A 26,727-nucleotide genomic window follows, 5' to 3' on the forward strand; every position below is an offset into this window, starting at 1 on the left:
AGGGGCGTGTCAACCTCGATCGCCTAGTGAGAGGATTTTACACACCTTAGATGTGCACATACAATTCAGATTTTACATTAACAAAACAAAAGTCTATCAGGAAGTCTGATCTACATTTTGTGTCATTTCATCCTGGGGCTCTGGGCTTGCCTGTGTCCAAACAAACTGTATCTACATGGATTTCTTAGTCTGTTGTGTTTTGCTATGCATTCCATGTAAAGTCCTTATTGGCATCCATCAAGGCACATTCCACTAGGTCATTTGCATTCTCAGGGGCTTTCTTCAAGGGCGTAGATGCCCATTCCATCTTGGAAGCAGCCGCCCGGTCATCTGTTCACACCTTCACGAAACATTACAAATTGGACAGTGTTTCCAGATCCAGAGTCAGATTTGCTAGGGCAATTCTGCATGGATTCTTGAAAAATACTGCTTCTTAGTTTCACCTTCTCTGTCCTCCTCCTTGGGTTCCCTTTTCAGCTCTGGCACTCTCACATATATAAAGAATACTGCAACATTGAATAGAAGGACATAGAAAAGTTATGTAAAATCTTACCATGATCATAGATGTCCTTCTCTTCTTTGTTGCAGTATTCTGTCCCTCCTGCCTTCCCCCTATAGCTTGCTCTTTCCTAGGATGATCCAACTAGGCACCCTGGGGGGGGGGGGGGTCCTGATGGGGCTTTCTTATTCTGAACATGGTATGTATGGACGTCCCTTTTATGACTGATGACGTCTATGACTACGTGCAACATCCCACGTACAGACAGTGGCTCTATGCTCTTGTATACAGGCTAGATGTCTAGTCGTTTGGGTGGAATACAACCCATATGTAAGAAATACTGCAACATAGAAAAGAAGGACATCTATGGTCATGGTAAGATTTTGCACAACTATTTTTCATGTCTTCAGTGATGGCTTAAGCACTCTTATGTTGATAGTAAGTACTAAAAAAGTAAATTAGTCCTTTTCTGCATCAGATTTTATGGCATCACCCATTCACCAGTTCTCTTCTTAGTGTGACTGTTGAAGAATGTAGTCACAACGTTGAGTACCTGCACACCTGAGCGCATGGTACCCCTTTTTTTTTTGAATCTCCAAGTAATATTTTTTGGAGCTTAGTTGCCTTTCTGCATCTTCTTAGTGATATGACTTTTGGTGAATAAAAGTTACTTGCTAGGATTTCTGATTTTCAGTTTAGATCAGATCTTCACCATTAACAGCCAATACATTCTGTTGGACTTGACACCATGGCACAAAAGGTTGTTACTGATTAGCAAGATGGTTTGGAATATTCATGAAAGGAGTATTTCAGCCATTTGGAAGAAAAGGTGCTGAGTAATTTGGGGGTATTGCCAAGACAAAATGTAATTTGCAAGGAACATTTTCATAATTTCGTGGAAGTGTGTTGGCTTGCCAGGATATTAGCCACAGGTGAAAGTTTGATTCCCACAGAGTGTTATCACTACACATCCGTTACCCAGATTTAACACTAAATTGCAGAGCATGTTAAAGATCAACTGAAGTTACGGTGAGTAGTTTTTGTATTTGATCAGTGACAAGACATTGAATGTTTTTAGGTTTCTAGTTGTGGTTGTAAAGCATCATTACTAATTAAGCAGTGAATGTTTTATTTTTATAGTGCATTGCTTGTGGGGGATGGCTGCCTTGCTTTGAAGCATAACTCTCAATTGTCTGGTATTTTGCAAAATTTCCCTTTTGCTCATATTTTACCTTGTCAATGTTTTCTGGTAAATAACTGAGGTTTGCCAGTAATGCCAGACATTATAGGTTCATACTTGCTCTAAAAATGCTTGTTGATGCAAAACTGTTTTTTTCTATTACCTTTTTAACTGAGAGAAATGCTTAAATAAATGTCCTTGATTTGGCTCCATAATTTTTAGCTTTGCCCACATTTCTTGAGTGAAGAGGTTGAGAGGTATGCTTTGGAGAGATTCGGATAACTATTATGCATTGCTCTGAGATGATTCAGCTAACTGGTACTTTTACAGTGAGTCGCTGTGGGTTTGCATTGTGCTTCTGGCCAGCTATGCTGCATGTGTACAGGTATTATGTAGGCTTCAGTACATGGCAAATAATTTGCACGAATAGTGCAGTTATGCTCCGCTTACTAACGTTGTTTTATCTCCTCCTCTGGACTTTGCTGCTGCGGCTCTTCTGTTTTTCTGTCTGTTTCCTGTTCTGTGACCATTTCCTACTGTGGCTGCTGCTCTACTCCAGACAACAACAAGGCGTACCAAGGTGAGAACCTTCAGCTGCAGCCTGCCTTTGAGTTCATGGTACAAGATAAAGAAGTCTTAGTCATGTTTTGGGTTCTGGCCTGAGATGCATGTTGATTTTTGTCCTGTTGAGAGGTCTCCTTTCGTTTCTTTACTGGTCAATGGTGGAAATAATACCTTGATAACTGTGGTGATATGTGTTCAAGTCTTAAAACAACTTACTGAAACTGGTGTTAAAGCTCATCTGAGCACACACTGTAACATACTAGTGCATTGTTGGTAGGACATGAATATTATCAAAATTACAAGTCTCGGTGGTAGTGTTATACTTTTTGCTGTGCCAGACCTCTGAAGAACAATATGATGTTCCAAGAATGCTGTGGAAAGCCACAGTAGGTATAATGTTTACTTGATACTGCAGTAAGCATTGTGCTAGTCAGTTGCGTAGGCTGATGCAGCATGGGATTCAAGTCTCGAGGCTGGACCTTCATAGTAGAATATGAGCCGACATAAGGTGATGGTAGGGCTGTTGACTGCAATTTGGCTTCACTGGGTAGAAGCTGTGAACTGAGTTAAGCTTTTACTATGTGTTACAGAAGTAATGTTGTGTTTTACACCTTTCAGATAAGAACTGTTTACTGCAAAACCAAGAAAGACATTTGTAGACTTGAGTGGAATCTTTATTTCCTGTTTGTGTACTTGTATATGGAAAAGTAATTGAGCAAAATGTATTTTCTGAAAATTCCATGTCATGTTTATAATGTATGTACTACAGCTGGGGTACCCCATCTGTAGTTTGTTCACATTTCATGAGCGAATGTACAACTTCAGGTAGTCTTAAGTAATTGCAATACAAGCAAAAGAAAAAGAACATGGGGAATAGAAATACAGAATAGAAATTAACAGTGAGGGTAGGGCATTGTGGAAGTAAATCAGAAACCTTAAACACTCTGGTACTTATAATTTATAATGGGCAGAGACAGTAACCTTACTACCTCTGTTGTTTGCTCTGGAAGGAGTAATTGTTCATACAGCCTACCAGGTGACATAGCTTACCTTGACACTTCATGGAATGTTGCAGATCTCGGCACAGAGCTACAATACCTTGATTTTATCAAGGAATCAGTTCTTTAAGTGTGTCATAGAGAGAAAAATAAATTTTTCTTGCCTAGATCATGTGTTACTGCAAACTAAACCAGTGAAATTGTGGCCTGTTTACATTGACAATGTATAGTCTCTAGTTCTGTACTGCAGTCACTTGGTGTTGAAGTGAATTTCATTAAGACGTTGTTACCCTATTCTCCCACCCCACCCCCGGTGTATGCCACATGATTTTGTGATTTTTCTAGCTTTGTCGTGCGTTTTCATTGTGGTTTGCAGATGAATTTTCTTTGGTGTCACTTTACATGTGTTCCAGCATTAGCAAGGCTTAGAACAGATGGATAAATGTTAATCCTGTTTTATTGTCTGAACCATAACTGTGGTGGATTCACTGGCACGGTACTGTAACTGTGGTGCATATGCACCACGGTACTATAACCGTGATGCGTTCACCAGCATGGTGTTATAACTGTGATGTGTTCACCAGCACGGTGCTATAACTGTGATGCGTTCACCAGCACGGTGCTATAACTGTGATGCGTTCACCAGCACGGTGCTATAACTGTGATGCGTTCACCAGCACGGTACTATAACTGTGATGCGTTCACCAGCACGGTACTATAACTGTGATGCGTTCACCAGCACGGTACTATAACGGTGATGCATTCACCAGCACGGTACTATAACTGTGATGCGTTCACCAGCACGGTACTATAACCGTGATGCGTTCACCAGCACGGTACTATAACCGTGATGCGTTCACCAGCACGGTACTATAACTGTGATGCGTTCACCAGCACTGCATACTGTATCATCATTTGCCTGCCTTGTAATGCTGTTGAAAGACCCTAGAAAGATGTCTTTTTAGCCTTCAAACGGTATGAATGAGAAAGGGGTTTAAGGTCTTCTTAAGTTCCTTCTTTTTCCTGGTTCTGCCCCACCTTGTGTCCTCTAAAGCTTGGGATCGGTTTAATTGGTTGGAACAGACGCATAGCTGTCAACTGCTATGATTTAGGTACAATGCTGCAATTTTTGCTGTTAGATTTGGCCTTGCTTCTTATAGATTTATGATTTTCTTCATAAAGTTAGTGCTTTCTATAAAACTTTTAAAAAAGTTAGAGCTTTCTAAAGGTGTTTAAGACTACATATGTTATAAAATAAACCAAGCCTGTACAGACATTTTTTATTACAGTAGTCACTGCATGCAGTCTGTTACCTAATGACCTTTTGTGTTGAAAACAAAAAGTGCTCCTCTTTCTGATGCTCTGCTGTGATTTTTAAAGTCCAGTGCTATACGATTTTTAATTCTCAGAAGTTTAGAAGTATGCACTGCTGCTATGCAGGTTCCTACTTTGGTGGAAGGGCAGCATTGCCTTGAATATGGAACTTCTAGGTTCCTATTTTTAATAACTTCCAATAACATTAATTTTGTAATTTTTTTCCCATAGGTTTGCTTTCCTTTGGCTGTCATCTCTCCTGTTTTCATGTTTTTGCCCATTCATTCATTCATTCATTCATTCATTCATTCATTCATTCCTCTTGGCTGCACAGTGGTGCAGCGGTTAACGTTGTCGCCTCACAGCAAGAGGTTCTCTGGTTCGATTCTCGGCTGGGGTACCTTCTGTGTGGAGTTTGCATGTTCTCCCTGTGTTCGTGTGGGTTTCCTCCGGGTACTCCGGTTTCCACCCACATTCCAAAGACATGCTTCTGGAGCATTTCTCCCCGGGCCTCCGCTGAAAACAGGCTCTGTGGAACCTAGTCGGACTTTCCCGGTCAACAAATGTTAAATAAATAAATAAATAAATCTTTGGTGAGAGTCAGACACAGGAACCATATACAAGTAGTCATTAAAAGTTTTCTGTTTATGGCCTGAACCCTAACCCTGGGTTTGTAGGAGGGTGTACAGTTCATGTTATTGTGGAGGCCCAGACACCTTATATTTGAGAGCATACTTCTTGTAACCTTATTGAGTACTGCCACAACGTGGCTAGATGCGCTGCCTACATGTTCTATAATTGGGCATCGTGGCACCTTGTGACTTAAGTCACTTTCCTCTCTCAAAGGATGGGCATGGCCATCCTCCTAACACTAGTCCCAGCAGTTATTTGAATAAATAATTAAACATGGGTCGTCTGTGTCATGATTAAAGCTTTATCCCACTTCACCAACAGAGCATCATTTTGGTGATTTTTTTATTGTTCCTATCGTTTTTTTTTTTTACTGAATTGTTCTGCACTTCATTTCAGAAAAGTTTGTTTTCTTAGTTTGATATTGGAAAGATGATTTTTTTGCAAAAATTTCCTTTGTGATTATTCGACCATTGTTACGATATTTTAAAAACTATTTCTAACAATGTTTTGTATAAACATTCACAGAACTGTTCTAATTTCACCAATTTAAGCCTGGTATTTTGTAAACAGTCCCACAGGATTTATGAAGAGGTCCCTGGGAAAATAGATAAGAATATAGGGAACTTGTGTGGCTGTTGAAGACCAATGCCTCTGTTCCACCTGGGCTTAATGAATATTTATCTGTAATCCCCGTTTTAAAGCTAAGAGTTGCTAAGTTATAAAATTATTTTATGTTCTTTTACAGGATACTGTTTTTTTGTATGCATATTAATACTTTTTATACTTTATTGCAGTGATTTCCAAACTTTTTTGATTCTCGGCTCCCTTGCTGAATCCAGCTTTTCCCAAGCCCCCCCCGCGGCATGCATAAAGTGCATATTTCATTCATTTATTTATTTGACATTTGTTTAACGAGGCTGCCTGACTGGACTAGGAGACTTGGGGAGAAAAGCTCAAAAGTACAATAAAAAGACAATTACCAAAAAAAAAGTGTACATTCTGCTTAACAGCATAACACTGACCTGCTATGGTTGAGAGGTAAGCAAACCTAATGACCTGCTATGGTTGAGAGGTAAGCAAACCTAATGGCAACCTTATTAACTTTAACTTTATAAGAGCAATACTTAAAATCTGTCCCTATTATTTGGCTCTGTCCAGCATACCTCTCGACTGTATAGATTTTTGCAGATTGTCCAGATTTTTGCCTCATATTTTTGGTCTTTTTCTCATAAAATTGTTGTTTTCTGGAAAATCACTGGCAGATCATTGGGGATGAAGTCAGAAAATAATGGCAGACAGTTGAGTTTCATACTTCATACCCATTCAGAAAATTCATGCTAATGCAAAACCTGCATTTCTAGCAACTTTCTAAGTTTGTGAGCGCAGTACTTGTGTCCCTATTTTGTGCCTTTGCACCCCCACTATTTTTGGCTTTGTCCAAATTTCTTAATCTAAGAGGGTGAGCGGTATGTGTCCAGTGGTACGGTCCAGACTTGCACAGATCTCATTGCTGCTGCCAGGGATCACTGTCACTCTTCACTCTCTCTCCCCCCGTGACACACACACACACACACACACACACACACACACACACACACACACACACACACACACACACACACACAGTCCCTTTTGCATTCATGCACCCATTCACTCAGACACATCTCTCTCACTCTTTTCCGATCTCACACACAGTCATAGTCACTTCCTCATTCATTCCTGCATTCACTCACACACATCGCTCTCACTCTTTTCCAGTCTCTCACACAGTCATAGTCACTTCCTCATTCATACCTGCATTCACTCACACACATCGCTCTCACTCTTTTCCAGTCTCTCTCACAGTCATAGTCACTTCCTCATTCATACCTGCATTCCTCTTTCCAGTCTCTCACACAGTCATAGTCACTTCCTCATTCATACCTGCATTCACTCACACACATCGCTCTCACTCTTTTCCAGTCTCTCACACAGTCAGTCACTTCCTCATTCATACCTGCATTCACTCATACATCGCTCTCACTGTCTGTCACATCCACACGCCACAACCAATTACTCGTTCATTCATACATCGCGCTCTCTCTCCCGATCTCACACCCACATGCCACACACTCACTCACGCATTCATTCATACATCCCCCTCACTCTTCCGATCTCAAACATACACACACAGTCACTTCCTCATTCATACCTGCATTCATTCGCACATTGCTCTCACTTTCCCAATCTCACACATACAAACACACAGCCACTTCCTCATTCATGCCTGCATTCATTCACACATCGCTCTCACTCTCCCGATCTCTCTCACACACACCGACTCTTTTGCTTTCATGCATGCATTCACTCACACATGCAGACAGATACACACACACACTCATATTGGCATTCACTTACCTGACGGCCCGGTTCAAGTGCTCCATTACCCAGTACTGGTCCGTGGCCCTGCGGTTGGGGACCTCTGTTATACTTTATGCTAGTTCTGCTAAAAAGCTGCAGTGTAGATCTAGACTAGTTTGCCGCGAACTAATAAGCTTAGCTGCAAAATAAACCGTAAACTGTTGGCGGTTTATTTTGCAGCTAAGCTTATTAGTTCGTGGCACCCCTGTGAGGAGGCCGCGGCTCCCCAGGGCACTGCGGCGCACACTTTGGGAACCCCTGTTTTGTTGAATTATGGTTCAACAAGTATTCAAGTATTCAGTTTACAATCTCAACATTTTTTGTTTAGTTTTAATATTTTCATTCTCGTATATTCTTTTTATATAGTCAGCCTTTTAATCTATATTCTTTCTTTAGTTAGCTCGATTAGATAAATGTATTTGTAGTTTTATTTGTGGTCAGATGACTGTTGTACTGTTTAAATGCATTAGCTAGGGTGTTTTTTTTTATTCTGAATTAGTCCTGTGGTGTAACTGGGCGAAAGCACTCAATCATTTGAATAAAACTTTGAATTTTACCTGAAGGTGATTTATCTGCTTTTTGTCTAGTTTACACTTGATAACCCTGCAGACAGTTGGGACAATTGTCTTATCTTATGGATACTACATTAGTCTTTTCTTTGGGATTATTTGTAGTTCATATAAGTTGCCCCTTTAGTTAACTGTCATGTGTTCAGCTTCTTTCCCAAGCCCTTTTGCTACTGGCTGACTCACACAACCAGTTTTCATGGTAGTTGGCTCCAGCTTTTTCTTTTTTAAACTTCTTAAAACATTGCAATGCAGTGCAACTAGCCTATTTGAAGTAGATACTAATTGCTCTTTGTTTCACTCGAAACAAATTGCCCAGCTCTTTCATTTATAACTAACAGCAGAAAAGAACAAGATCTGCTGAGACTGACTCAGTGTACACAGCAATGGCCAGATAAACTGATTGTTTTGTTGTGTCATTGGCATAACTGAGTGTCTAACTGTAAAACAATAGAAAAAATACCACTGAATTTTTTTCGGGTCACTTAAGGCTCCATGTGCTTGCTGACTTGTTGGCTAATTAACTGCCCAGCTTTGCCCATTTGTTCCTAGTTAAGTGAGTGCAGATAAGTGTATGATCACGATGCAGGCAGATAAGCGTATGTTCACGGTGCAGGCAGATAAGCGTATGATCACGGTGCAGGCAGATAAGCGTATGATTACGATGCAGGCAGATAAGCGTATGATCACGATGCAGGCAATCGCTGAAGGGTTTTTGCTGTGCATGCTTGACACATGCACCATTTGTGTCATGTGAGTGCTACAGAAATGGGGCATGGTGTATTAAACAGACTTGATGACCTGTTCTCAGTGGACTATGGCTTTTGAAACTGTTAATCATAAGCTGATGCTTAAAGTACAAAAATGAAACTTCATGGATAATACAGTAACATTGTCCCATAGCTACCCAACAGATAGCTTTTCAAGTTGACCACATTTCATTTTCTGGCATTGCAACACTAAACACAAGTATACTAGTTTTGAGACTTTTCTATGTTCCGATTTGCTTGTTCCTAATTACTCATATTTTTTTCTATTTATTCTATATTTTATAGTATATATGTACTACTGCGTATTGACCCCAGGTTGTGACCAGCCCACCTACCTAGTAACTAAATAAAGCAGCATAAACTATCAGTGTTTGATGGAGAGGGTAAGAGAGAACAGTCAGTAAGGTGGCCAGATTGTCTAGTTGAAGCTGTAACATTAACCCACAAAATGACTGCAAAACAATGCAGTAAGGAAAACTATGGTGTAAAATGAGGGCAGTAACTTGATTTAATATTTATAACTACTGCCAAGAGGGAATTTGTTCTGAAGTGCAGATTTTTTGCGTGGTCCTGTGTGGGGGGACCAAAATTATGTAATTTTGTCAGAAATTATAATATTTCAAGTCCAAGGTAGCAAACTGAAGTTGAAGTATACTAACAGCATTTTGAGGAAGGGATGGATGGACATTCCATCCCTGGCTGGGAGCAATTCCATGAGTCCTGGGGGTTTTGCAGTTAGGCATGGCTGAAAAAGGCATTTAGGGTGGTAGATAAGACTGACCTGCTGCAGGTGTGGGGAGATGCACCATACCTCCCAATTGCATGTCCACCCTTTGGACATTACCACTGGGACCTGGGAAGAAGTAACAGGGAAATGTCATAAGCAACTCCCCTCCCCCAACTGATATGGAGGGACATATAGATGGGACACTATTAAGATCCGCATTGGTCCCAGCCCTATTGCTCGTCCTGGAGGATATGAGATTGGTGGTTGACCAAGCAGTGTACATGGGGCACTGAGTAGAGGGTCATAGGATGATGCAGAGGGGAAGGAAGTAAACTTCCCTCAAATACTAATGGCAATTAGTGACCCACAGTGTATCTTCATAGAGCAGAAGGTGCAAGGAGGAGAGGGTGAGATATAATACCACTTTAAAGTATAATTAATGCCTTGGTAACAGAGCAGCGAAAAATATCCTGTATGTCAAGATGGATATATTAGACCGAAAATGTTTGAGCAGAGTACTGTGAAAACAGATTAGATATCGAAACTGCAGAGCAAGAGTTATGAGGTATGCTCTGGAGGAGTTTTGGTTAATACCTGTATCAAAATAAAAATAAAAAAGAACTTCCATGAGCACACATGGTGTAAAAGTGCCAGAAAAGGAATACTGGCTCTTGTATTAAAAGGTAATATTTTAGTATTAAAACAGAGCTTCTCTTTAAGACCTTTTAATGTCTAGAACAACTGAGATCTGATATTTAAATTATACGTTGCATCTACAAATATCTGCTACGAACTGAAAATATGATTTTCTGCCTTTATTTTCTGCCCTGTAAATGAATGCTGTAAACAAAGGTTCAGAAACTTGTTTTGCATATGCTTGTAATGTCCAGTACCTAGTGTGTATGCCTTCTCAAGGTCTAGATACACCCACAGACACTTGGTTTGACAGCTACCTGTCCTGCAGACAACAGACTGTTAAATGGCAAAATAGCATCTCCCATTTCTTTCCCTAGTATTGAGTCCCCCTTGGTTGTGTTCTAGGCCCCCTTTTTGTGAATGACCTCCGCTTAGCAAGCAAACATGCAAAGTCATCCAATAAGTGTATGATTCTACTCTGAGCTATGCTGCTAAAAAGCTAGAGCCACTGCAACAACTAAGCCAGGATTTCCCTCGCCTCTTAATGAAGCATTGTCTGGATTCCCAACTTCTAAACCCCCAAAATCCAAGTTAATTCTGTTCACCCCAAAGCTGTCTAGCCAGAAATCCCTTTACACTCTAACCTCCATAAACAAATTGAATTAGTAACCACACTAAGTGACTAGCTGTAATTGATGATAACTTGAGATTTTGCTGCCATGTAATAGACGAAATAAAGTCGCCAAACAATGGCCGTGTCTATGATAAGACCTAATAGACACTGCTAGAAAAGACACTCTTCACCTTTCCAGCTGCCGTTTGCGCAGCCCCCGTTCTCATTATTCTTTAAGGAACGCAGACCAGTCTCCTTGAGCTAAGTTACAGCAAAGTAGCCACATTTCCTGCTAATGTGACCTACAGATCTTGCCATTCTGTAGCACTAAAGCATCTGTGCTGGATAGACCCATCCCACTCCCTCACTTGAACTCAATTTTATCACCCATAACCTTATTCACAAACCTGAAAATGCCCTACCCTGACTTACATCCTTCAACACTGCTCATCAGTTGTTTTTTTTTCCTCAGTGAATAAAAACAATTGTAATAACTAAATCAAGCAATTCTGATGATCACTCTGTATGCCTTCTACATTTCTAATATCAAACTCAGTCTCCCTTGCCCTTAAATACCTTACATGAAATATTTCAAGTCTCAAGTAAAACAGCATGTGACGAACACATGGCTATACTCTTGCTGGACTGTTGACTAGACAAACATTCCAGTCCAGCCACACAGTGTATTTTAAGCTATGCTATTCCTCATCTTATCTATTGATGCTGTAGTGTCCTATTATATCTGTAGCTTGTGTCTCCATCATCTTTCTCCCTAAACCACTTAATTTCCCCTTTCCTATCCTTACCACTTTCAACTCTTGTTACACTCTCCTGTTCCACTTCAGCATCCCTTGATTTTTCTCTCTCCTTTTCTTCCACATCCCACTCTTTCTGTATCTCCCTTCACCCAGCCACATACCATTCATCAGCACCTTACAGCTACTCCACACAAAAATAATCCTACTTCATCTTAATCAACTGTCCACATTCAGCTCATCTACTAATCCTCAGTTTCAGCCTCTACCACATCCACTGCATGATCCAACCACTTGGTGCTGAAACCTCTACCTATTTCCACAGTGTTCCTCTCAAACTTGTCTTTTAACGTTGTTGCTCCTCACTGCTGTATAACTATCAGTTCCAACACATCAATGAAATATTTTCCCTTAAGCTACACTTTTTAAAGGCATGATGTCACAAATGACTTTCTTTCCATCCACTTTATTTTGAGTCATTGTTCTACTTGTGTATTATACTTTGTTCTAAAAAATATCTATTGATATGCACTATTGTTTCCTAAAACTCTCTTGCCATCTTTGTTTGCATTCATTATGCTAAATTGCTTAAAGTAATCATAATTGTTCTTATCTGCTTTTTATACCTTTTGTGCTTGAATTATATTCAGAGCGTTTCTCCCCAGTCCCCATGGAAAAGGGGCAGTTTATGTCCAGATGGACAGCCTCACTAAACAAATGGTAATAAAGTAAATTTGCCAGCCATGTTCATTGTTAAGGTGAATAATGGACACCTAGCTGTGAGATGAGAAAAGACAGCTTTTGGGCAAGAAGACAGACCAAAGTAAATTGAAGTAGCCTTATTTAAAAAAAGAATTTGCAAGGTCTCGTAACCTGCATTGTGCCACTGCTAAGGAAGGGACTTTTTTATTACTGGGTTAGTCCCACTAGGCTACTTGCCTCTTTTCAGGAGATTACTAGGTGAGATTTAGCCAGGGCATCAGGAAACTTCCTCTACTCTCTCCGATGGGTGTTGTGGGATCTTTTATTTCTACCTGAGCTGCCAGCAGTTTAAGCAGATGGGGGACCTCAGTTTAACGTCTCATCCAAAGGACAGTAAACTGTGGAGTACAGATCCATCCTCATCAACACACCCACCCTGCTTCTTCATGTCTCAGAGCAGACAGTCTGGAGAAATACTTGTTTTAATGTATAGAAGTGCAGAGGAAGCTAGTTGGCTGAGCACTTTAAGTAAAACATGGAGGAGCTAATAGCCTAGGAAAGTTTCAGATGGTTCACTAGTGTAATTTCCAGACTCATACCCATGATCCCTTGAATTACAAAACATAAGTATGAAACTTGAAGGGGAACAGAAATGTCAAACATTGCTGCTCTCGCTTTAGAGTTATTTTTGCAAGGGGGCGGCAAACACCCACATACTCTATCTTAAATACTAATTCCAAGATTTTTGTACCTTAGAGAAACGGGGATACTCTGAGAAAGTACATTCTTGGGCTTTGTATATACAAGTTTGCAGTTTTTCCTCATTCAGTCTCGCTGTTCTGCAATTTATGGTTAACGAGTTTTGGGATATCAAACTGCTGACATTTAAAATGCTGAGCTGACTAAAGGCTTGTGGCTTGAGTCCTTGTTTGAAGAGATTGTACCTGCATATCCAGGTCTAATGGTATGGGAAGTGCATAACTTTTGATCTGATTTCAGTCTTCATCTATTCTTGACTTCTGGGTTACGATTCCGATCCTCAGAACTAATCCGGCAATTATGTAGCTTGCATCAGCCAAAAAACTCTCGAGCTAACAGTATACCCGCAATGCCCCTCTCTATATTACCTCAGATCTTGTTTGCCCCTCTTGCAGCAAGACACATCAGCCGACTCCTCTCTCATAGCGAAGTAAAAAAAATGTTCTTGTAATTTCTCCGATTAGCCTTTTCTGCCTTATAGTTATATAGATTTTTCATATTTTAGTCTACCTTCTAGCAGTGAGTATGTTTCCCTTTTCTTATTACCGTTGGTATTAAACTACCATCATTGGTATTTCCCTTCCCCCCTCTCTATCTTACTGTTAGGCAATCTTTCTACCATTGCTGGTAGTGTTTTCCTTTGTGGTGCGAGTGGTTTTTGCTTCTTTCTTCTTTTCTTTTCTGCCTCTTAGTGTATTTTACGGTGATGGCCAATAAATCTAAAGCTATTACAACTGGTTTTAAGCAGTGTAAAGAGTGTGGCAGGAAAATGCCAAACTCTGATGGACATGAATGCTGCATGTACCGTTTGGGTGGGTCCCATTTGAATATTGAATATTGAATGCTCTATCTGCCAGGGTTTCAGTAATAGAGCCCTGGTAGAGCGCAGAAATGAGCTCATCCTCAAAGCGCTTCTTAAAGCCCCTTTCAGAGAAGCTTTGACCAAGGCTGACCAGTCTCCTGTGGCCTCTGGTACTAAAACTTCTCGTTCGGTGCCGACATTTCCTTCGGCACAGACACAAAAGCATAGGCAGTCTTTTGTAGGTTCCTCTTCAGAACTGAAATCCTAAGGTTCTGAAACTTTCACAAAAGATTGACTCTTCGGCACTGACACCATTACCGGCGCCATCAACACCAACCACTCCTTCCACACAGGCTACAACACCAAGTACTACTAGTTTGGTTACCGTTTCAACAGTGGCACCAGTTCCCACTGTTGCCATGATGGTGCCGATAACTCGTACAGCCCAGCAGACTGTGCCAAAGACAGATTCTCCAGTTCATCCCAAGACTACTTATTCTGCATCTAATGACCCTTTTTTGGGGCAACTCCCCACTCCCATTTTTAGAGAGACCCCGAGTCCCCATCTGGCTTGTCCATTCCCTCCACCAAGAGTCTTTCAGAAGTTGATATAGTGAGGTTGGTGGATCAGATTCTGACAGCTAGGGATCTTCGCCCATCTTCTCAGTTCCCTTTCCCCCCTGGTACAGGAGTTTCTTTCCTGTAACCCCTCCTTATATTCCTCCTCTGACCTCTTCACAGGCTTTAGACCAGTTGACTCCAACCACACAGATTCCAATGATCTTGGCACCGACAACGTTTTTCGTCTGTGGTACTGGGTATGGCTCTGACGACTCCTGTGCTTTCAGGACCAGGTCTTTGCCATCAGGCCCGAGAGGTTCGAGTCTGCTCTGTTTATTTCTTTTGAGCTGACCATACCTTTTCAGACTGCACTGACAGAGGACCTGTCCTCTGTTCCTGCTTTTCACGTGAGTCTCTTGGGGCAGGTTGTGACCCGGTTCTGAGTTTGTCTGTCTCTGTTCCTCCTCAGGGGGACTTGCATTTCAAGCTATGGAAAGAGCTTTGGCCACTGCCTCATCTCAGGTGGCTCCTGTGTTACCAGAGTCTCACCCCTTGACCCCTGCTTTACTGGAGCTGCCACTAACCTCCACCCCTGGACAGCGAGCTCCAAGGTCACAAGAGTTGCCTGCCAAAGGTCTACCCTCTTCCGAATCCTCCTCAGATGCTCCCACTGAAGAGCTTCCTTGGAAGACGTTGTGTTAGAGGAAACACCTTGATTCTCCTAAAGAATCCATCACAGAGGACATTGATTTCGATGAGGTGGAGGGTTCACTCTGGTCACCCTCGGAAGACATCTCCTTTGGGCTTCCAATCATCCCTCTGTTTTAGGATCTCCAGAATGTTTCAAAAGACCTTCTTCTGAGGAATCTGTGCACTTGCAGGCCTTTGGAGCTCGTAAGTGACCCCGCCCGCTGATGATCTGATTAAATTGATCGCCCAGCAGGCCTGGAAGCTCCTGACTCTAGAACCTATCCCCCGGAGACCTAATAAAATTCTTTCCATGCCTGAGGGATCATCTACACTGGGCAAAAGGTTTAGCAGTTGATACCATAATGGTAGTGGCTGCTACCAAAAAAGAACTGGCAGAGGAAAGTTCTTCTGTACATTCCCCTGAGAGTTCAAGGGGATGGACAGGTTTGGAAATCGGGTCTATGCATAGTCTACCTTCTCCATCAGGTCTTTGAATTTCTTGACACACTTCACTAGGCTTCAGAGGGATTGGATCAAAGAGCTGTCAGATATCCTGGTGGGAACAGTAGCTGTGGGGGTTCAGGAAAAAGTGATCTCCCAGTTAGCTACCCTGGAGTCTATCTCAAACTCGTCCATGAGGCTCATTGCACATGCAGCAGAAGGGGCGACCAGGTCAATAGGTTCAGATGTTGTGATTTGATGACACACTTGGATGCACCTCTGTGAGTTTGCGGAACCATTCAAGTCTTCCTTCGTCAATGCTCCCTTTGATGGATCCTCATTGTTTGGCCCCAAAGTTCAGGAAAAACTGTCCAGGTGTGAGAAAGATGGAAACACTCTGTCTGCTGTGGGCATACGTTTTTACGCTCCTCAGTGATCCTACACCAGGAATCAAAGGAGTGGCAAAATGTGGTTCAAGAAGTCCCAGAAGCCTTTCCAGGACACGCATAGTACAGACTTAGGGGCAGGGGGGGGGGGCTTACAATGGATGACTCATCCCAGAGGCAGAAGTGGTCAATAGAACCAGGGTTTCAGGGAGTCCTCCTCTGGCCAACCCTACCACCGCTCCTGAAAGGAGGCCCGATTGCTTGCCTCTGGAGGTAGTCTGGCGAAGATTCTCCCTGCACCCAACAGCCTGGCAATGCATAGCTATTGATGCTTGGGTGCTAAGGATTATTTCCAGAGGTTTTTTTAATCCCCTTCACCCTTTATCCAAGGAACTGTACAGAACTCCCCAATGTTCCACCCAGTCAGAGGGACCAGCGGCATTAGAAATGCAGAAGCTGCTAGAAAGAGAGTAATCCATGAAGCCCCACCAGACCAGTTAGGATCCGGATTTTACTCAAGGTTCTTTTTAGTGCCAAAGACGACAGGGGACTGGAAACCAATTTTGGATCTCAGCATTCTAAACAAATTTGTCCAACAGTCAAAATTCAGGATGGTTACGGTTCAAACTATAGATTTGCCTGTATTTTTCCCAAATTTGTCTAATAAGGGTGAGTACTGTTTATACCTTTTGGATGTGCAAAGGCAGTTATGTTTCTACCTGGACAGAACTAAGCAATTCAGACAATCAGAACCGTTATTTGTTTCATTTGCGGGTGCAACCTTGAGGAAACCTATCTCTAAGGTTACTCTGTCAAGATGCTTAAGAAATTGTATTTCTTTTATTTACACTAAAAAGAATCTAAAGCTTCCTATGCCGGTGAAGGCACATTCCACCAGATCTATGGTGACATCAGCTGTTATTCATTCTAAAGCTTCCATGTCAGAAATTTGCACAGCTGCAACATGGGCTTCCCCACATACCTTTATTACTCATTGCAAATTGGGTATGGTCTTCAGGGGGGAGAGACTCCTTTGGTTCTATGGTTCTGAGGAATGTACTTCCATAGGGCCACCCAGGATCTAAGGTAGCTTGGGACTCTGTCCCACAAGTCAAGAATAGATGAAGATTGACAACATCAGATAAAAAAGTTATGTCTTACCACAACATTCCATATGTGTTGTCTATCTTCTCTGTTCTTGCGTCTCACCTCACCTACCCCCTTCTGTAGAGTCCTGGTGGAGTGACTTGCTGTCCTGGGATTCCCTGTTAGGATACACCTTCGACATGGCTTCTGACTTGGGTTAGGTCTCACTGTATTGTTTCTGTAAGTCTGCAAACTCGATCCGAGATAACGTAGAGAGGGGCATTGTGGATAGACTATTAGCTTGAGAGTTTTTTTGTCTGACACGAGCTATATAATGGGAGGATCGGAACCGTAACCCAGAAGTCAAGAATAGATGAAGATCAACAACACCGACAGAACGTTATGGTAAGACATAACTTCTTTTTTTCGTTGTTCTCTTGTGTACTGGGAGCGTTCATATACCACAAATGCATCTGTATGGTTAGTACATACTGTAAACACTGTCCTGTTCTGTTTTGGCCCAAATGCTTAAAATGTTCATCTGTGCTGTCTAGCCTTATCCTATGTAGCCATCTAATACATTTTTAAATTCTTAGGGAAAGGAACTACAGTCTCTTTTAGCCTGTGTTTCCTGATCTTGTAGCTTTCAATGAAACTGAAATGTATGAATAGGCTAATATGACTGACACTTCATTTTTTTGCTTTGTGCATGTCATTTTTTTGCTTTGTGGTGGTGGAGAGTTTCTTACTAATGGGATACAGCCATGAAAGTGCTGTAGCAAAACAAAATACTTGTATTAGAGATTGATAAACTGTGTAGGTAAATGTAGTATGAAATGGCAATGTGCGATTTAAATGCTCATTTTAAATCGGTCTTTCTTAACTGCACGGATGTTTTGCAGTAAGGATGGTTGCAGGGATACTAATCTTCTTATTATCTCACCCTTTTCTAATTGAATCTGCAGCTTGCCAAGACCTCTGACGCACATTCCCTTTCAGGGTTTTTTTTAATTAGAGCAGTCTTACAGTAGCGTAGGTATGACTAGGTGTGCAGTCTTAATGAAATTGACCATAACAACTAACGTCTCACACGAACAGAAGTCAAAATGTATTGCCATGTGGGCAATTACAGGCTGTACTTGCAAGGTTTAAATGTTTCCTTCCCCAAAAATAGTCTCCTGTTTTCCCTGAGTGTTTTCCGTAGACAGAGCCCAAAAGAAAACTGTGCATTAGATATGATCTGTATGCTTAGAATTAATTTTTATTTAGATTTAGGGGAAGTCTGTGATCTACTTTGTATGGGAAAGCTTGTAATCTGCTTTAGTGAGGGGAAGCTTGCCATCTACTTTCGTGTCTGGGAACTCTAAAGTGTCTTTTTCTAGCAAAACACTTCAAAATTACCACCTTCAGGCTGCAAGCAGTTTGGTACTGCTGTGTTACTAGTTTATTCAGAACTGTGTAGTAGATTCTGACTGCAGTCTACTTTAAATCTCTGCCCCAGTAAACTTGTTTTTTTGATCTGGTCTCCTTGTAGCCATCAAGCTTATGCCTCTGTGGTCTGGGCTGCCCTTTGTCCTTCCTGCACAAGAGCCCGTTCCACGTTTTTTTTCCCTGAGAAGGATCGAGTGTACAAGGACTGTTGTCGTCATAAGCAAGAACAATTGGGGGTTTCTTCCTTAACCTCTGACATGCTTGCCAGCGTTGAAATGAGTATGCAGTGGCCCTATGTGACTGATGCACCCCACTGCTCTGTGTGACATGATCGTTTGTTTCTTCCCTCCTTATTGACAACCATGTGATCCTTGGTTTATTCCAGGCATTATACTGCTCAGTGTGTGCCCACAAGCACCTACCCTTTCCCTAGAATGCTTATCAGCTCCAACAGGTGACCCAAGCCTTGAGTCGTTCTTTGGTTACCTGGATGTTCTTCGTGTTTCACTGTTGCAGTCATCACATTTGGATGAACTGCTTGCAGTAGCCCTCAGTCGGCCTGATTAACAAAGTCTTGGTTCCTGCGTCGGTTGCTGTCTCATCTTCCATAACATCAGGTAGTCAGTGGTATAAAGCATGCTGCCGATGCCATTACATCAGTCTTTCTTGCCGTGCGGTGCCCGAAGCAGAAGCAGTTCGCAAGTGCCGGTCAGCAGACTCCTGAAATTTTCGTTTTTGAGTTTCAGAACCGAAGTCTAACTAAGCTAAGTACCCCATTGGGGAAATTTTTCTTGCTCTAAAACGATGTCAGTAAAAGTCAATAACTGTATTTCTTGTGGAAAGCAAATAACTCATAAAGATTTTCATTCGTACTGTATTCCTTGCCTAGGCCCTGACCACGACGTACCTCGCTGTCGGTTTTGTGCTTTATTTAAACAACGAACTATTCGTCGTCTATTCATTTACGCTTCTAAATATTTTGGTACCCGGTTCAATTATCCAGATATGGCTTTGGTAAGCCACCCGACTGCTAAACATTAAACACAAAGATAAAGACAGAGACAGACCGCATAGGTCCAAAGCTGCCGATGATGCTTCTCCTAAGCTAGTCGCCAGTTCGCCAGTACTCAGTGAGGCACTTTTGCAGCTCCTGATGCCCGCTACTTCAGATTCGCAGGCCTCTACTGAGACCCATTCGAAGTCCAGTATGCTGCGAGATGCTTCAACTGTGGAACCCGTGGATGTCTCTACCTTGGATGGGTCCGGAGCCGCTGTGCAGGCACCGGCTTCTGAGGGTGTATTCAGACCTACAGACTTGCATACTAAACTGATGCCATCTTCTTCAAGGCCTAAAACTCGATCCATGCCTAGAAAACCAATGCCCAGACTGCATGGTCAGACCTCTATGCCTAAAAAACAAATAATAAGAATGGCTGAAGACCTTATTACTTTAATCAGGGGAAGCCAACCTTCCCCCTCTAAGAGACCTAGGACTGAGTTTTCTTATGATTCTTCTGATCAGGATTCTGAAATTTCTGTTTCCTCTGATGACCAGGATTTACCCTTAAGTACCTATGAGGATTCTGATGCAGAGGACTCTTATTCCCTCTGCTTCCCCTCCAAAGGATTTCTCTTTTGGTGAAACCTTGCATACTCTTAGGGAGCATTTTTGCTGGGAAAGCCAGGATTACTCTGACTCTAAAAAGATGCTTAGGGATTTCTTACTTTTGCCCCAACACAGGCCTTTAGCTATCCCCCCTGTACTGGACATTGTTGATGATGCCTTTTTGGAATCTAGCTTGGCACCTGACTCTCTACCTCCTGCTCCCAGAAAACCTGATAGATATTACAGGGTTCCTGACTCTCACAAGTTCCTTTTTAAAAATCCTACTGCGGATCCTGAGACCATTTCACAGGGACCCAAGGGCATTAAGGCTACTACTGCCAAAAATCCTTCCCCCTCTGATAGAGATTCCAGGGATCTGGATAGATGGGGTAAGAAGGTATACACTTCTGCAATCTTGGCCATTAGGGCCTTAAACTGCCAGTTTCATATATTATTGGATTGCTTAAACAGAAAATGAATTGATTCCTAACTGTGCTGAAAATAAAGATTTACAGGATTTAATGCATTCTACTGAACAAGTTGGAAAACATACTTTGCAATGTGGTTTTGATTCACTAGAGGCATCTTGCAGGGCTGCTGTCACTGCGTCTGTACTTAGAAGGCATGCTTGGCTTAAGGAGTAATCTTTGCCAGATCATGTCAAAGCTAAATTGCTGGATGCTCCCTTAAGCCAAGACCGCTTGTTTGGCAACAAAGCAGAAGTAGTACTTAAAAAGATGGAGGAAAAAGCTAAATCTATGCAAACTGTTAAAGATTTCCTGCAAGTGCAGCCTCCTAGATTTAGTAGGCATTAGCCCTCTAAAAATTCGTCCTTTCCTGCCTCTTCCAAGCCTTATCAGTCCAAACTCAGAACCAGCAGAACACCCAGGATTCAGTCCCAAGGTACTCACATGGTAAGTAGTGGGGGGCTCCCACTTCCATACCAGGGAGTGGTAAGACTCCCCACTATGGTAAACTGTCTCAATGACTTAACTTTAACTCTTCCAAGCCCTGCACAACTGACTGTTCCCTTAGGGGGAAAGATTGCCCAGCAGGCAAAAAATTGGGAACTCCATTACCCAGGACAAATGGGTTGTAAATATAGTTTCCCAAGGATATAGATTACACTTTCACTCCTTACCAACCCCAATGGTTGGCCAGACCTACCCCCAAATCAGTGGGCAGAGGCTCAAAAGCAAATTATCACCCTGTTAAGCATCAGGGCTACTCACCCTGTTCCAGAAGAGGAATGGGGACAAGGTTTCTACTCAAGACTTTTCCTGCTGCCCAGAAAAGACAACTCCTGGCATCTTTTACTGGACCTCTCTATCCTAAACACATTTTTGGTGATTTCAAAATTCAAGATGCTAACTCTTCACCAGCTGCTTCCTATGCTAGGCAAAGATGCCTGGTTGGCAACACTGGATTTAAAGGAAGCTTACCTGCACATCCCAATAAGTGAATCCTGCACAAGATACCTACGCTTCAAAGCAGGCTACATGAACTATCAGTTCTCTGCACTGCCTTTTGGCTTATCTACTGCGCCCAGGGTATTCACAAAGTGTCTAGCTCCAGTCATTGCATTTTGCAGGTAAAGAAATATCCAAATATATCCATACCTGGACGACTGTCTAATTCAGGCAGAAAACCAGGGCATACTATTGAATCATTTGGTGTTTGTACCGAAATTGCTAACTTCTCTGGGGTACACCATAAACGAAAAAAAATCACATCTTGTACCCTGCCAACAAATTGTATTCCTGGGAGAAAGCTTGGAACACAGTTTCCCAGATGGCTTTTCTCATGCCAGAAAAACAAGTTCATTTGACAGCCTGCTTCAAACTGCTGGCCACAAAGACCCAGCTGTCTGCAAGGAAAATACTGCAAGCCCTATGGTTCATGGCCTCCTGCATTCTACTAATTCCATATGCAAGACTGCATATGAGGAAACTACAATGGTATCTAAAAAGCCTATGGTGTCAACATTCTCAGGATCTAGAAACAATGATTCCTATCATTCCTTGTCTACAGATAGAGTTCCTTTGGTGGGCAGATGCCTATCACCAAAGCCAAGGGACTGCCATTCACTCTACCCCCTGCCGTCCAAACCCTAACAACAGACGCATCAGACTATGCATGGGGGGCTCACTTGGCAGGGAAGTGCATTCAGGGCAAATGGGAACCCAAGTCAAATGCACCTGCACATCAGTCAGAAAGAAATGTTAGCTATACAGAGTGCTCTGACTGCCTTCAAGGACCACATCCTTCCAGGGCAATTAATGGTAAAGACTGACAACACCACTGTTATGTGGTACATAAACAAGCAGGGAGGAACCCACTCATACCCTCTCTGCAGACTAGCCATGGCTCTGTGGAACACAGCCTTGAGCTACCAAGTGCACCTACAGGCTCAATTCCTGCCAGATGGCAGATGACCTAAGCAGAAATCTCATGGACCCACACGAGTGGAAACTGGAACCAAATGTATTCAAAATGTTGAGAAACAAATGGGGGAGCCCAGATATAGACCTGTTTGCCTCCCCCCCAGAACTACCAATTGGAAAAATTCTGCACAAGGACTCCCCACAAACAAGCTTGGAAAGTGGATGCCATGTCCTTCACCTGGAAAAACCTGTCAGTTTATGCCTTTCCCCCTCTGCCTCTCCTCTCCAAGGTACTATTAAAGATCAAACAGGACAAACCAAAGACTATACTGATTGCACCAGACTGGCCACGCCAACACTGGTGTGTGCCCCCTTTTGTGCAGTGTCACTGCTGGCACCATGGCACCTGCCTCAGACCCCTGTCCTGCTGTCTCAGCAGGAGGGCCAGATTCTGCACCCACAGCTTCAAACCCTGAACCTGGCAGCCTGGCTAATTACCTGATCTCTCCGTTACCATCCCTCAGTAAGCAAGTTTTGGATGTCATTCTGGAGGCAAGGAAGCCTAGTACTAGAAAATCCTATGCTGAAAAATGGAAAAGATTCTGTTGCTGGAACCAAGCTCAGGGGATGGGCACATTAACTCCCAATTTAACTGAGATGCTTCACAAGGGCCTTTCCTTTTCTTCCATCAAAATTCATGCCTCAGCCATTTCAGCACATTACAACACAGAAGCCACCCCTCTTCTCTCATCCACTGCTGAAGCAGTTCCTCAGAGGGGCCAAAAACTTAAGACCACCCAGGAGAGCCCCTACTCCAGCCTGGGACCTTAACTTTGTATTGGAAAAACTCACTCTACCTCCTTATGAGCCAGCTGCAAATGCAGAGTTGAAAATTCCTTTCTTTGAAAACAGCCTTCCTTTTAGCCATCACTTCAGCTAGAAGGGTGTTTGAATTACAGGCCCTTATGACAGTGGAGCCTTTCATCATTTTTCATGCGGATACGGTGTCCCTCAGGACCAATCCCTCCTTCACGCCCAAAGTGGTATCCAGTGTGGCCCTTAATCAGTCAATTCTTTTACCAACCTTCTTTTCTAATCCACATAACAAAGGGAAGCGAATACTGCACTCCTTAGATGTGCACAGACAACTGAGATTTTATTTGGACAGGACTAAACCTCTCAGGAAATCTGAACAACTGCTGGTTGCATTTGCTGCAGGGGCAGAGGGGAAGGCCATTTCAAAGCAAACCATTTCTAAATGGCTAGGCCATTGCATTCATTTCTGCTATAAGCACCATGGAAAACCTACCCCACAGGGGAATAGACCACATTCAACCAGGGCTGCATCTACCTCTACAGCCTTTCTCAGAGGTGTCCCTACCAGGGACATCCTAGAAGCTGCTACCTGGAGTTCTGTACATACCTTCACCAAGCATTACCATTTGCCAATTTTCTCTAAATCCAAAGCTGGCTTTGCCACTGCAGTCTTGCAGGGCCTTATAGCTGGTCCTAATGTCATCTAAATTCTTCCTCCCAACCTTAGCTTTGGGAATCTACCCAAATGTGATGACTGCAGCAGTGAAACACGAAGAACATAGGTTGTGTACACTTACCATAAATGTAGATGTTTGAGTGTATTCACGGTTGCAGTCCTAGTTACCTTCCCTCCAACCCCCTGACTTCTATTGGCTATACCTCTATTCTTGCTTACTATATTTAAAGCTTTTTAGTGTATTTGCTTTTTTGTTGGAGGTGTAAACTTATATATATATATATATATATATATATATATATATATATATATATATATATATATATAATTGCTTCCCATTATGGGGGCACCTGACATCCAGGGCAAGAAAAACTGATGTAATGGCATCGGCTGCATGCTTTAATACCCCTGACTGCCTGACATCTTGGAAGATGAGACAGCAACCGACGCAGGACCCAAGACTTTGTTAATCAGACTGACTGAGGGCTACTGCAAGCAGATAAAACAAATGTGATGACTGCAACAGTGAATACACTTGAACATCTACATTTATGGTAAGTGTACACAACTGTACTTTCTTAATCCAGAATTTTATCTGTCTGTGCCAACAGACCTGACACCCCCATAAACTATGATTGTTCATTTATTGCTAGTGAGGGCTGCTGATAAAAAAATGGAAAAAAAAGGCAACAATCAGCTGATTGTACTCAAGTAGCAGCTTTTCACTGCAACTCATGCAGTCTTTTTTTTTTTTTTTTTAATCCCACTGTCCTACTTCACACTGAGTGTGGGGAGCCAGAAACAGCAACTTGAAGCATGGATGAGATGGAATGTGTGGTATATTCTTCTATCAAATCACCTCGCTGTTGTATGCGGGAGACCTCAGTATTTAAGTGATTATCTTAGGCTGTTGCATATTCAGCAAGTAAAAACAAGCTGAAGATGTTACTGGAAATTGTGTACATCCATGTTATTTAAACTGATTCATTATAAAGTCTTCTGTTCACTGGTTGGTTTCAGTAATACTGCATACCCACTCATACCTATACTACTGTAAAACTGCATTTTCTGTCAAAGTCTTCCAGTCAAAGCAGTACTGTTGATAGATGTTATTTTTTCCTTTTCAATAAACACTGATTTTATTGTGTTATATAATTCTAATAAAGAGAATTTCAAAAAAAAAAAAAAAACATAAACTGTTAATCTTGGTTGCAACTAAACAGCAGACTGAGTGCAGTGCTGCATGAATAGCATAACTTGTTGCTCTGTAAAGCTTTTAATGCTGAACGTTTGAAGGTTCTCTTATGTCTTAAGATGTCATTTATGAAACTTATAGACATAAAGGTTATTTTTGTATTACTACCTGCAGAAGATTATTCAATGACTATGAAACTGGTTATAATATTATGTTAGGACCTCAACAAATATTATTCAGTCTAAACATAATTTGGGCCTGTGGATGAGTGCCAGTATTTTTAATGCACATTTTACGGAGTCAGTCTTCTTCAAATGGCCTACAGTCCTAAGAATGATGGATAAATGAATGTACAAAGCTATAGTTACTGTAGCAAAAATTTGATAAGGTCTGTAAATGTGTAAATCTGCAATGTCTAAAGTAACAAAGACTCCACTAAAAAAAAAATAAATAAACACTGATTTCATTGAACAAACCAAAAAAAAAAAAAAAACACAAGTAAAAAGAGTAAAAAAGCACTTGTATGCATATATGTATATAATGTGTGTCTGTGTGTGTGTGTATATATATATATATATATATATATATATATATATGTATGTATGTATGTGTGTGTTTGTAAACTTATCTGACTCTTTACAGTATGCGTTTGACAGTTAATGTAGGCAGAAGACAGCAGTTCTAGCTATTTTAACTCAGTACCCCAAGATATTTCACTCTAGTTTAACTTGACACCCCCCTTTACATTTATTTTCTTTTCTCTCGCTAACTGCATCTTGACAGTAGAGAAATAGACGAATCTAGCATCCACAAACATTCTTCATAATGCTGTGATGTCTATGCCACTATGTGAATTGTTTCGTAACCTTTGTTCTTTCATGCATCCCTTTTGTATACATTTTAAATTTTAGCTGGTCTTGCCTCCATCTTTTCCCTTGTGACTCTGATACCACTTTACCCACTTTTTCCTGAATGATATTGTGACCAGATTTTCCTGACTCTGGTAATAAACTGGGAATCCCCAGATGCCTCTCCAAAACAAGATGTGCTTTGCACAGCGTGGTCTGATACATTTGTGGGCCTCACTCCGCTATAGGTGAACCATTCATAGGTTAGTACTAAGCTGACTGCCCTTGTGAGCCATTGTAAGCCTAGCCAATTATCCCTTGAGACTCAAACCCTGCACCTTGTGTTTGTAAGGCAAACACCTTAACCATTAGGCCACCCTCCCAACCCTCATGCTCAGTTGTGACTCAGACCGTACCTAAACACGAGAGAAATCTGTACTTAGCTGAGAAATATATGAAGGAATTTATATTGCTGATAATTACTAGATGTAGCAAATTTACTAAACCCATCTGCGCACAGTATACACTGAAATATTTGCTGCTTTGAAGCAGGTGCACGAGTCTAGGGTCTGTTGTCTGTCTCATCAGCACTACATACTGAGTCGCTGTAATATAGTTTCACCCATTAGAAATCTATTTTCCATGGCTCTCTTGAAATGTCAGAGTTCATAACTGAATGCCAACAGACC

At 41.8% G+C, this 26,727-nt stretch overlaps 1 protein-coding gene across 7 annotated transcripts in view; it reads left to right on the top strand.

Moving 5' to 3' along the window:
- The window catches only part of DCTN1 (dynactin subunit 1), a 1,835,652-nt gene that overhangs the window by 580,433 nt on the left and 1,228,492 nt on the right, over positions 1–26,727 (top strand). For 4 of the 7 annotated variants that reach the window (XM_044063298.1, XM_044063299.1, XM_044063302.1 and 1 more), the window contains one exon: positions 2,239–2,259. The exons of the other annotated variants lie outside the window; for them this stretch is intronic. In XM_044063298.1, the coding sequence (XP_043919233.1) occupies positions 2,239–2,259 (21 nt within the window). The remainder of the gene's footprint in view (positions 1–2,238; positions 2,260–26,727) is intronic. 7 annotated transcript variants of the gene reach the window in all.

Source organism: Protopterus annectens, chromosome 2.part1 (genome assembly GCF_019279795.1).
Source record: "Protopterus annectens isolate FY-2018-M chromosome 2.part1, PAN1.0, whole genome shotgun sequence".
NCBI classification, from domain to species: Eukaryota; Metazoa; Chordata; order Ceratodontiformes; family Protopteridae; genus Protopterus; species Protopterus annectens.